This window comes from Typha latifolia, chromosome 9 (assembly GCF_019914945.1).
Source record: "Typha latifolia isolate L0001 chromosome 9, TyphaL0001v2, whole genome shotgun sequence".
Lineage (NCBI taxonomy): Eukaryota > Viridiplantae > Streptophyta > Magnoliopsida > Poales > Typhaceae > Typha > Typha latifolia.
The window spans coordinates 4,428,466-4,440,074 of record NC_133094.1 but is presented as its reverse complement, the minus strand read 5'-3'; the positions used below and the strand labels follow the sequence as shown (position 1 = coordinate 4,440,074).

Sequence of the window (11,609 nt, the reverse complement as noted above, 5' to 3'; positions counted from 1 at the left end):
AATCTTAGGGAAATAGAGATACTTACAATTTTACTTTCTTTATCCAAACACTATAAAATAGGGATGAATCGAATTTAGATCATATAATGATAAAATTATATGTCTAACCACATTTTTTTTTTTGGACACTTATAATGAACTTAATTTCTTCGTCAAATTATTTGCTGAGTACATAAAAACTTAAAAACTTGTGATATAATTATTGAAATTTATAGACAATTAGTAGATATATGCACAAAAAAAGAAGAGAAGATTTGATGTTCATATAAAAGTATACAAAAGTCATACAAAACTATTATTTTTCAAATCATACCCATCTCCACAAAAATTATCTAGATATAGATACGAATTCAGACACTAAACGGGTAGAAAAATCTCAACCCGCATTACGGCAAAACCAGATACGGAGCCGGATCGGACCCGTTTCCACCCCTACTTGTAAGAGAAGAAAGATTTGAACCGCCCGGTTCACAATTTTTAGACGGTTCATGCGAGCCGAACTAGTCTCTCTTGCATTGCCACTTGGTAACTCGGACCGGAGATTGGCAAACCGGACCGGCCCAACCGAGTCGGATGACGATAAAACTACGAACCCGGCACCGGAGCCTCTCACCTCCTCCTCTCCACACGAAGTACTCATCAAATCTCCGACCGAAAAATTGAAGGGGAGAAAAAAAAAATCCCACCTTATTTTTTCTTTTCCTCCATAATTTTGCATTTCGCGAGATTGGGTTTCTATTTGCCATGGCGTTGAAGGCCCCCACCACCAATCTAAGCCTCGCACCGCCGTCGTCGGCCGCTTTGGTGCCGTATTCGAGGAGGGCTTCATTCGCTTGCCCGCTTCTTAAGACTTCTTTCTTTAATGGCGGGGGTATGATGTTTTCTTTTCTTTTCTTTCTTTTTCCTTTTTTTTTTTGTTGGTATTTGCTGATGTCTTTTAAGCTATGGTTGCATTGATAGTACTAAAACTTGGTGTAAATGGGTGATGATGAGGGTAATTTAATGGAAGGGTAAACTTACAAATTCTTAGAATTGGGTTATGATGTAGTGAAATTTGTGAATACATGACAGTTTCTTTGGAAGGGTAATTTGTGATTGAGTTGTTGCCATTGTGAGGTCGCTTTTGCTTGTTTCACTTGGTTGTACGTTTGAATGTTGTTGTTCAGATGTTGGTAAGTAAGAATGATGCAGCTACTGTGAAAATATTGTGGCGGGGAAGTGTGGCCTTAGGCCTAAAATTTTGGGAAAACTGGTGCTGTTATTACTTCTGTCAAATTTGTCCAATGTTAAATATAACTACTTTGATATTGAAAGAGAGCAAGCTTATCACATGAGTTACTTCATCTGTTTAAGCCTATTAGATGCTAGAAATAAATTGATTTCATCTTTCCTTCTTGAGAATTGATGAGATTACTTGAACCTACCTAGTACACATATAAAAGAGAGTTATTCATTAAAGTATAATGTTTATTGAGAGACAGGGAGAGAAGGACAAGCAAAGCTGATACGGAAAGAAGTATTTTGAAAGAGCAAAGCTAGATTTTCCTGAACCATAGCCTGCATATGTAACACATTTATGGTTCTTCACTTGTCATCGTTTTCTTCTTTCAGAGATAAAATTTGTTTAATTATTTTCTTGGTTCAATTTATGACTTTTTACCTAATTCTTTTGTTTTTAAATATTTCAAGTTTTGTCTGATTTGATTTTTTGTCACGTCTTAGCCCTCTTACTGCATATTCAGATTTAGCAGAAGGGTATGAAATGCTTGATTTAGAAACTTTGTCCTGAATTGTCTTACTTGCAGACACTTTTGTTGGTGTACTAGAGTCATTAGACTATATGGTATCACATTAAAACCTACCCCTTTCTGACTAAGAATAAGGTTAGTTTAATATGTAATAATCTCTAATGATACACCATTTCTATCCCCACTAAGTTAGTTTCAAAATCAAGTTCTCTTTTAATTGGCATGCAGTTATGAATGTGTTTGAGTGCATAGGTGTCGTCATGTTTACGTGTTAATCATAGCGTGTGTTGCAACTTGCAAATGAGAGGTTTTTTTATCATTGATGTGATTATTTCTGTGCTTGTACACTATGGTGTGTACTCAACCATTGTGCATGATACATGAACAAGTATCTTTAATTTTAAGGATTGACACAGGACAGAGAATTTATAGACTGATGTGGTGTTATGGACTTAACAGCTTGTTGTTGGCCTCTGAATTTTCTCCTCTCAATTGTTTTCTTTTATAGTGGGTTCTTTAAAAGCAGTACAAGTTCAACCACCAAAAATTAACACATTAAGATGTGGTGCTCTTGGTGCTCGGATGAACCTATTTGATCGGCTGGCTAGGGTAGTTAAGGTGGGAAACCTGATTTATGTTCTCAGTGTTATTTTGCGATGCTTATTTCTTATATATTCTTCATGTTTTCTTGTGGCTAAAGTAAAATTTATTACATATATGGCTTGTCAGTCCTATGCAAATGCTGTCCTTAGTTCTTTCGAGGATCCAGAGAAGATCTTGGAACAAGCTGTACTAGAGATGAATGATGACTTAGTAAAGATGCGCCAAGCTACAGCACAGGTATGTCCTCTTTCAGGCAATATAATTCTGTTTTATATTCCTCATTTAATGTTTTATTCAAGCTTGTGGGAAACAAAGGGCGACCTTTTTGTTAATGTAACATGTTTCTTCCAGTTTTCCAACTTGGCCTAACATTTGTTATGTAATTTTGGTGTCAGCAATACTCATGACTGGTACTGTGGATCTAACTATCCTGTCCACTTTTGCTTCCCACCAATCACTATTTATGGGAACTAGCCATTGTTGAAACCTTTAAAACATACTCCCCTTTTAATTCAACTTTAAGCAAAAATATACCTAGAAGGTTAGAACCTCTTCAATAATAACCTGTGCCAGGTCTAAGGAGAGGAGCTAGTCAATGTTAAAAAAACCCCTTCTGGAAACTTCTCCTTTGTCCTCTTTTTTTCCCTCTTTTCTTATGTGTGCCTCCCTTTTTTTCTCTTGTCATACTGAAGTATTGAGTTGTGTATGATTGGTATGCATGGCATTTTCAGTTTCTATTTTGAATAAAAGCTGTTAGTTACTATGTTAGTTGAATTATTTTGGTACAGTATAGCAGTGAGCATTACATCATCATGTTGGGTGCTAAAAAGTAAAAACTAGGCATGCCCTATAGAAATTTGAAACAGTCACCATACTAGATGATAGGAGATTAGAGGATGTATTGGTATTTCAACTTTCATCCCTTAGCCTTCTAAGAACCAAAGGGTGATCTACTAAAAGGATACCGATGTAGCATATATGTATATGTATATATATATAATTTATAGTTTAAAGATATTTGAACTTTTGATATGTAAGATACTGAGTAACAAATAGAACAGAAAGCTAAACAGTCACAAGGAAGAAGAAGCTACATAAAATTAGAGAAGATATGTTATTATGTTTGTCACCTGACCAAGATCACATAGAATTTCAAGTATATCATTAAAAAGTATGTAACTGCTCTCTTATTCATACAGTACGGTCCATCTACATTGGGAATTCAGCTAACCTTATTTAGGTATTTTAAAGGGATCATGTGTACATATGAGTTTTGATAAACCACATTGGTGCATATGCCATGACCAAGCTTCTGCCTATGGCTTACATCAGTTATAGAAAATTTAATTCATCACATCTGTAGATGCACTAAATGTGAAAGGAGCTTTGTGATTTGTGAATGGTACCACAGAATGTTATGCTAACCAAAAAGTTCTAACAATGAGAACATTACATTGGGAAACTTTCGGCGTGGTTGTTCAGTAATGGCACTTTTCTTGGTTTTATATATAAAAAATTTCAGCCTTTGATTGTATTGCGAAACAGATTCGCACGGTGTCCATGATGAGAAATCAGATGAGATATAATATTTTGTAAGATATCAACTTTACTTTGTGTAAAAACTGTGACATTAAAAGGTTTTAAGGTCTTGTATTATACTCATATTGGTAATGCTGTCCACAGTGTGTGCTCAAACCTTTCATATCAATTTAGGTTCATATTGACTCCACTGTCCAAGGTACAAGAGATGGATCTCTAAACTTGGATATTTGCATGTTTAGTTATTGCCAATGTATGCTGACTAGCAGACAAACCTTGATTAAATTGACCCTTGAGTGTCTTTGTACATAATTTCTGTTGACAATGCCACTTCACTTTCTTGAATGTAAAAAAGAATCAGCTGCATTAAGTAAAAATACAATTTAGAGGTTTGTCCATGGATTTTCCTTCCTTTTGCCATATTGTGCTCAAAAGGTTTAAGGGAGCTAGGCATCAAGCTATGCTCAACTTACTCGATGCCATTGTGTGATTCAGTGAAGGACAGATCTATCATACTTCGTTATAACTTATAAATAGAAAGAACAGTTACTTTTATAGCAAGTTCAATTTTCTTCTTGCGAGTATCGTCATTACCCATAACGATATGTAGATCTTGATCATATACTGTGTTTAATAAATTATTTTGTTTGGATTTCCTGTCTTGAAGGTATTGGCATCTCAAAAGCGCATGGAGAACAAATACAAAGCCGCAGAACAAGCTTCTAATGATTGGTGATGTCATCATTGAAGTGCTATTCGACAACGAGCATGTATCTGTGAACTTTAATAATAAACATCTTTCTACTTGCAGGTATCGCAGGGCACAACTTGCTCTGGAAAAAGGAGATGAGGATCTTGCTCGTGAGGCCCTCAAAAGGCGTAAATCTTATGCTGTAGGTATCCTATAAAAGTATAAAATCATTGGACTAAAGTTTTTCATTTATACATGAGTTTCGAAGTAAAGTAAATGTTGATAACTTTGATATTTCTAACAGAACAAATTGGATTCTTATCAGAAATTATTGGTATTAAAATTTTCTGACTGAATTGCTTATAAATGGTACGTTGCTCACTAAATCGTTGTACTGAAGTATAAAAGGTAGAGATCAGCCATTGCTTTACTAGTTTAAACAGTTGTAATATAGAATCAGTTTTTCTAGATTCCAGTTACTTTTCATAATTCATAGTTTGCAAAGTTTAGATCTATTTCCTTAGAGGTCGATTGCTACAATTAATCTACTTTCTGTTAATGAGAGACATCATATCCATCTGAAATAGCGGTAATTTCCTTTCTGTCTATTGTTTCTCTGAAAGGTAACTTTGAGAGAAAAATGCTCAGTGTAGCTTCGCCATTCTCTTCCATTTCATGATTTGCTTGAGGTTAAAGCTGTAACACGATTCCCAAAAGTTGTCAGATATCTTTATTGATGTGTACATGGAAACCCAAATTTGGTGGTGCCTGTATTGTTTGTGATATAGACCTTGAAGAATTGGAAGTTCTGAAATTTGCTATTACTTTGTTATGCACATATAAAATATAGTATCTTTTGAGGGAATAAATATTGAAGGGAGTGAAATGGATGAGGTGGCATAGTAACTAAGTTTTAGGTGGAATATAAGCTTGAATCTGGATATTGGAGAATGGATAGAAAATGGATGATCTGCAGTGAAGAAAATTGTTGAAAAGTTTTTTGAAGAAGAATATTATCCACATAAGGTGGTAGGGTAACTCTTTCTTTGCTTTTGTCGAAGGTTGGTTGTACTGGTGGAATCTTATTGAACATAGAAAATGACAATACTTTGGTGAGATAAGTAGGATGAGGGAAAGCTGTACCATTACAAGTCAATAGGTGAATATATTGTCCTTTTACATGTGAAGTTCAAACTGTTTATGTCAACATGCCAAAAACATGGAAAGAAATCTCTAGTGTGAAATGTTATCATGGACTGGACGAATTGTTCATCATCTATGAGTCATGAAATATTAGTGCTTTTTAAAAAGATTTGGAACATTTCCGCATTTGTATTCACTCTTATTCTTATCTCTTACCTTTAGACCAAGACAAAGATATTAGTTGCTGTTCTTTGGATTCATCCTCCTTGATTCGTTAATGATTTTTGAAATTTCTGTGAATAGCTATTATGAACTAGCCACTAGGACTACGGTGCATTATGTCTCATCTATGTAGTTTATTGAGAAACATAGAGTTTCTAATTCTGACTTGTGTAGCTTCATTTTCCCATAGGATATATAATATAGAAATGATTTTCTTATTTTGCATCCTGCGGTCTGCTAGAATTGAGTTGTTACTTTTCATGTAAGCATAAGCTAGCCTTTTCTAATATTCACCTTCCAATAACTGCTATGAAGCCTGGTTCCATTTTAAGAAAGTGTTATAATGTGTTGAATTATTTATCTATCTTGTCGCAAAAGAGATCTTATGCTAGAAATTTAGATATGCAAATTTGGTTGAATCTTGTTTTCTGCACTTCTGTCTCAGTATCTTGATTTCTCTTTTCATTCATAGAAATCTTAAACTGTCCATATGCATGTGAAGGTGCAGAGATCTGTGTTGTGAGGTGTATGTATGCATGTAGATATAAATTTGGCTAGATTTATTCATATAACTTTTTTTCCTGGAATGTTGATTATGATCTTAGTTAAATAATCTGTAATCATTTGTAACTTTAATTTGTCAATCATCTTCAAATAGTTTTCTGAATATATATATTGCATATGTAGGAAAACAGAGATGAGTTTATATCTGGAATTTGATAAGGGTCAAATCTAACATTTCGTCAATTATGTGTGAGTTCTAATATGCATTACATGTTGTAACTAGGATAATGCGAGCTCCTTAAAGGCTCAACTTGATCAGCAGAGGAGTGTAGTTGATAATCTTGTATCTAATACCCGGGTGAGCTTCCTACATCTTACATTTCTCTTGTATTTTTCTCTGTTTCTCACATGTCTTGTCATAGTTTTCACTCCAGAAGTTGTGGAACTCATCATTCATGTTATATAGTAGTATCATTTTTTTTATCATGATTAGCTTTCTTAATCGAGAAATAACCTGGGGTTATGTTCACTTCAATTTTCTCAAATCTTCTAAGTTGGGGCCAATAACTTCGAAAAAGACCAAAATTTCCTTTTGATTTCTAAAATTTGAAGTATAATGATATAAGTTATATAGATCAAGCATCATAATGCAAAAAATGTGTCAAAATAGATGAAAGAGATCTGAGTTAGGTTTATTTAAAGTAAGAGATACTTAATTCCTAGTGGCATGCATTGACATGGATAACCATGAGGGAGTGTCAAGATACCCCCTCATTGATGCCAATTATCATGATATGTATCAACCCGTGCCAACTTTGCCAATGAGTACGGCAATCCATAGGTCAAACGATATTTTATTGGTCCACATAAATTGAGATTGATATTGTTGATTTATATCGGTTTATGAACCAAAAATATATATGTACAAACAATTCTGATAGGTCATATGAAGTACCATGTCATTTGTTTCCACTTTTTCCAATATTCATTTACTTTGATTTATCAAATTGTTCTAAAATATTTAAAGAAAGAAAAATTGAGTGCTTTGAACTCTTTAACTCAAATTAGGTGAACAATTGAACACAAGACTAATAGAATCAATGTTCGTGCCTTTATGGAGTGTCTTTTTTTCCATATTTTTCCTTGGAATAAAGGCTGCTAAGTTAAAGATTTTCTATGTGCAAGGTTGTTTTAGCGGCCTCCTTTCGGTGTGTGTGGGTTGGGGGGCATAGAATCATAGAATCATAGAATCAATGCTCATACCTTTATGGAGTGTCTTCCGTCTTCCTTTCCATATTTTTCCTTGGAATAAAGGTTACCAAGTTAAAGATTTTCTATGTGCAAGGTAGCTTTAGCAGCCTCCTTGTCGATGTGGGGTGTGGGGGGCGGGGCATGGACCGCCACACATAGGCATATGTGGCCTAGAAATGCAGGCGGCCCCGTCTAACTGGTTGTTGTGAGCATATTTTCTAGTATTTTTGTTGAAATAACGAGTGTGGTTTTACTTCTTTACTAGATTCCTGTTGATCATAGTTTATATTTATAAAATATTTTTAATATATTAAGATGCTAGACTACATATGCTCCTGCACATAAAATTAGCATGCACTATGTGGTTGGGTGGCCATGCAGGTATTGCCTCCACTTTTTGTAACATTGACATTAGTATCTTGTTCATCAAGCTGCAGCTGACTCTTTACTTGCCACCTTATTGTCAAACAATCAAAAACTGTCATAATCATGGCTATATGCTTTGTAACTTTGTTATGACTATGTTTATTATTTAGTTTCAGGAATTCTGCTATGATAGTATGCTATGCCTTTTCTATGCTGTTTATATTTTGATCTATAATGCTATGCCTTTTCTATGCTGTTTATATTTTGATCTATCTTATAATACTGAATTGCTTGATTAGTGGATATCTGTTTCCTATAGCTTTTGGAGAGCAAAATAGCAGAGGCCAAGTCCAAAAAAGATACCCTGAAAGCCCGTGCTCAATCAGCCAAGTATGTATCTTTTATCTCGTTGATGAAAATGCCTCTGGTTTATCACTCAAGTATATACATGCTAAAGGCTGGAATAACTTTTGCCTTAGGACGGCAACAAAAGTGAGCGAAATGTTGGGAAATGTGAATACAAGTAGTGCTCTTTCAGCATTTGAGAAGATGGAAGAAAAGGGTAGGCTCTTTTCACTGTAGTAGAACATGCATGACAAGTCAAATCTTTCTTATAAGAAACCATAAAAAAGTTTGAAGTCCATTTTGATGGTCTTCTATGGTTCTTACCTACCAAATCTAAGAATTTGTTGCCTTTTTTTTACTACAGTTATGACAATGGAATCCCAAGCAGAAGCCCTTAATCAGTTAACAACTGATGATCTAGAAGGAAAGGTAGCATTTCTTTTCTGGAGCAGTATTGCGTGTATTTAGGCTTATTAACAATTATGTTACTTTAATTGATAGTTTTCTGTTTGCAGTTTGCAATGCTTGAGACCTCATCAGTTGATGATGATCTTACAAAAATGAAAAGAGAATTGTCAGGAAGCTCATTGGTACAATCTTCTCCTTTTGGATCCATATGCAACAATCATTTCCCCATTCAAGTCTTAATAAGCTGAGCAATATTGATGCTCAATCAGTTTTCTTGTCTTTCGTTTTCCTGCAAGAATCCTAATTAAATTTTTTTTTCTTAATCTGAAAAAGTGATAATTATAAGGTTGTCAACTGTTACAGCACTCTTTTCTTATTTTTTTGGTGCCACCTGCAGAAAGGAGAACTTCCTGCTGGTAGAACAGCAGTTAGCAGCTCAAAAGCATCATATAATTTCACAGATAGAGAAATCGAGAACGAGCTTAACGAGCTGCGGAGGAAGGCGCAGGAGTATTAGGTTTGTGCTAACGTGCTTGCTGATCTCCTCTCATTTAGAACGGAAAGCCTTCATTAAGGACCGGTACAAGGATCACATATAAAGTATGGAATGAGCAATCAAAATTCCAAAGTATATTATTGCATGGAGATTTCCTTTTGCTTTGCATTTTGTCAAGGGAGACATTGTATAGTTTGATGCTCTATTTAATAGACTAATCTTTTTTTCCCCAGTATCTGTTCTACAGATTAACATGGTATATTTTGATGATACATGTGATATTATATCTTGTGAGTATTACTAGATGTATGAAGGACTGAAATGTGATATTATATTCTTTTTTTCCTTCAAAGAAAAATCATATTTATATATTGCAAAATAATGCCCAAAGAATAACGATTTGTTCCATATAGTCCTAATAATTCACCACTGGAAATATAAACTCCATAAGCATCCTTGCCTTATGAATCAAATTAGTTCATCCGATTGGAGGTGCGATAAGCCTGATTACATAACCTACCTAATGAACCTAAAACATTGGTACTATGACTAGATAAATCCATTCAACCTAGAAACATTTGAAGCAATAGTGCCTAGCTATTGCACCACGAAAGCGTCATCCTTATTATCATACTAATGGAGGAATATACATTATTGTTGATTTATTACCTAGTACCCCAAGTTTTTAGGTCGACTAATTTTACTTTTCTATCTTCTGTTCTCATGCAGCGTATATGAGATTAGCTAATTATCTAAAATGGTATTATATTCATATTTATTATTATCATCAAGGAGACGTGTTAAATATATGATATACGCTGTGCTAGACAGACAAGTAGTGGTTATCTTACTCATTTTCCCTCCTATGAAGCAGCCAATAAATAAAAATAATCTTAGTCTTGAGTAGATGGTGAGCAGTCATTTAAACATTTAGAGGACTTCATTGCAGGAATGGACCAAATCAACTAATTAGCAGTCCAAGTGTCCAACTATGAGATGGTGACTAGAATCAGGGCATGTCATCTACCTGCCAATAATACATCACCTAATATATTCTTAGACCATTCTCTAATTATTCAAACACCATATATGAATGAAGTCCTTGTGGGAATTCTTGTACCATCCTGCAATTAATCAAAGCAACTCTCTGAGACACAAAATTCTCCTCCTAAACTAAACTTTTGCTTCTTCAAACATTGCACAAAGCCTCCTCTCTTGAATTCAAAAGTACCAACTCTTGTTTCTCAAGATAAGGATGCTGTTTATAGCGATAGTTAGGTTTAATTAGAGATAATTATATTTAGATTCTTCGGACTATAGCCTATTTTTATATAGACTTTCGAGGGTTTACGTGCAATTAACCTTTTAATTTGTTTTTAAAGAGAAGGGTCCACTAGCCTACTAACTCTTACATTTGAAAAGAATATTTTAAAAAAAAACATAAGCATGTAGTTGTGGAGATCTGATGTCAGATGTCATAGCTTTGCATTAAGAGGTAGGATTTATAAGTAGTTAAGACTTTATTATTGATCTAGAAGAGGCCTATTAGTTTATTACAAGGGCTACCTGTTCCTTTGGATATATCTAAACAAAGACTTTTTCTTTCATGGAATTCCTAAACTAATCATGAAGAATTATGCATGTGAGGCATCCATGAGAATATCACAATTAAGCCCACAACCTCACCTTCCCTGCATCTTCCTTGTTAATGAAACTAGCAACCATTCTTGAAGGAAGAATAGAGAAACAATGGGTATCTTCATCATTAATATTGTAAGAACTTTTCCTCTCCTAACATTGTTGACAATTTATCTCTCTCTCTCTGTGTATATATATATTGCTACTTATTAAAAAAAAATTTCTTAAATTTTGGTAATAGTAAAATTGAACTTTAAAAAATGAACGGATACATATCTTTTTATCATAAAATGCACGTAATTTAAACAAGCGAGCCGCACAGAAATAATATATATATATATATATAAATATATATTGATGTTTATTTTTATATCTTTTGCATAGATATTTTTAAAACTCTTTGTTTCTATTTTACGTGAATATTTCTCAAATGTAACTAATAAAAAAAGGCAAAAAAATATATATGATATTTCCACAAAAGAAAGAAAAAACCATGGGTTTTAAAAGGTACCCACAAATATAAAATTTGGAAAGACAAAAAATAATAAATTTATTTAGAGGGGTCTATATACATAAAAACAAGAACCATACATATATAACTATTATATTCTGAAACCAACTCTCACCTTCCAATCTCTATATTGTCCCATTTAAG

General features: G+C 34.0%; 1 protein-coding gene across 1 annotated transcript; it reads left to right on the top strand.

Annotated features, from left to right (window-relative positions):
• Nucleotides 1-610: 610 nt before the first annotated feature.
• On the top strand, nt 611-9,548 carry LOC140795712 (membrane-associated protein VIPP1, chloroplastic). Its single transcript, XM_073148438.1, has 11 exons — nt 611-871; nt 2,257-2,366; nt 2,478-2,588; nt 4,558-4,622; nt 4,702-4,783; nt 6,734-6,808; nt 8,387-8,457; nt 8,547-8,629; nt 8,777-8,841; nt 8,928-9,002; nt 9,218-9,548. Exons 1-11 carry the CDS (start codon nt 745-747, stop codon nt 9,335-9,337), a joined length of 984 nt encoding a protein of 327 aa, XP_073004539.1. The 5' UTR covers nt 611-744; the 3' UTR covers nt 9,338-9,548.
• The last annotated feature ends 2,061 nt before the right edge of the window (nt 9,549-11,609 follow it).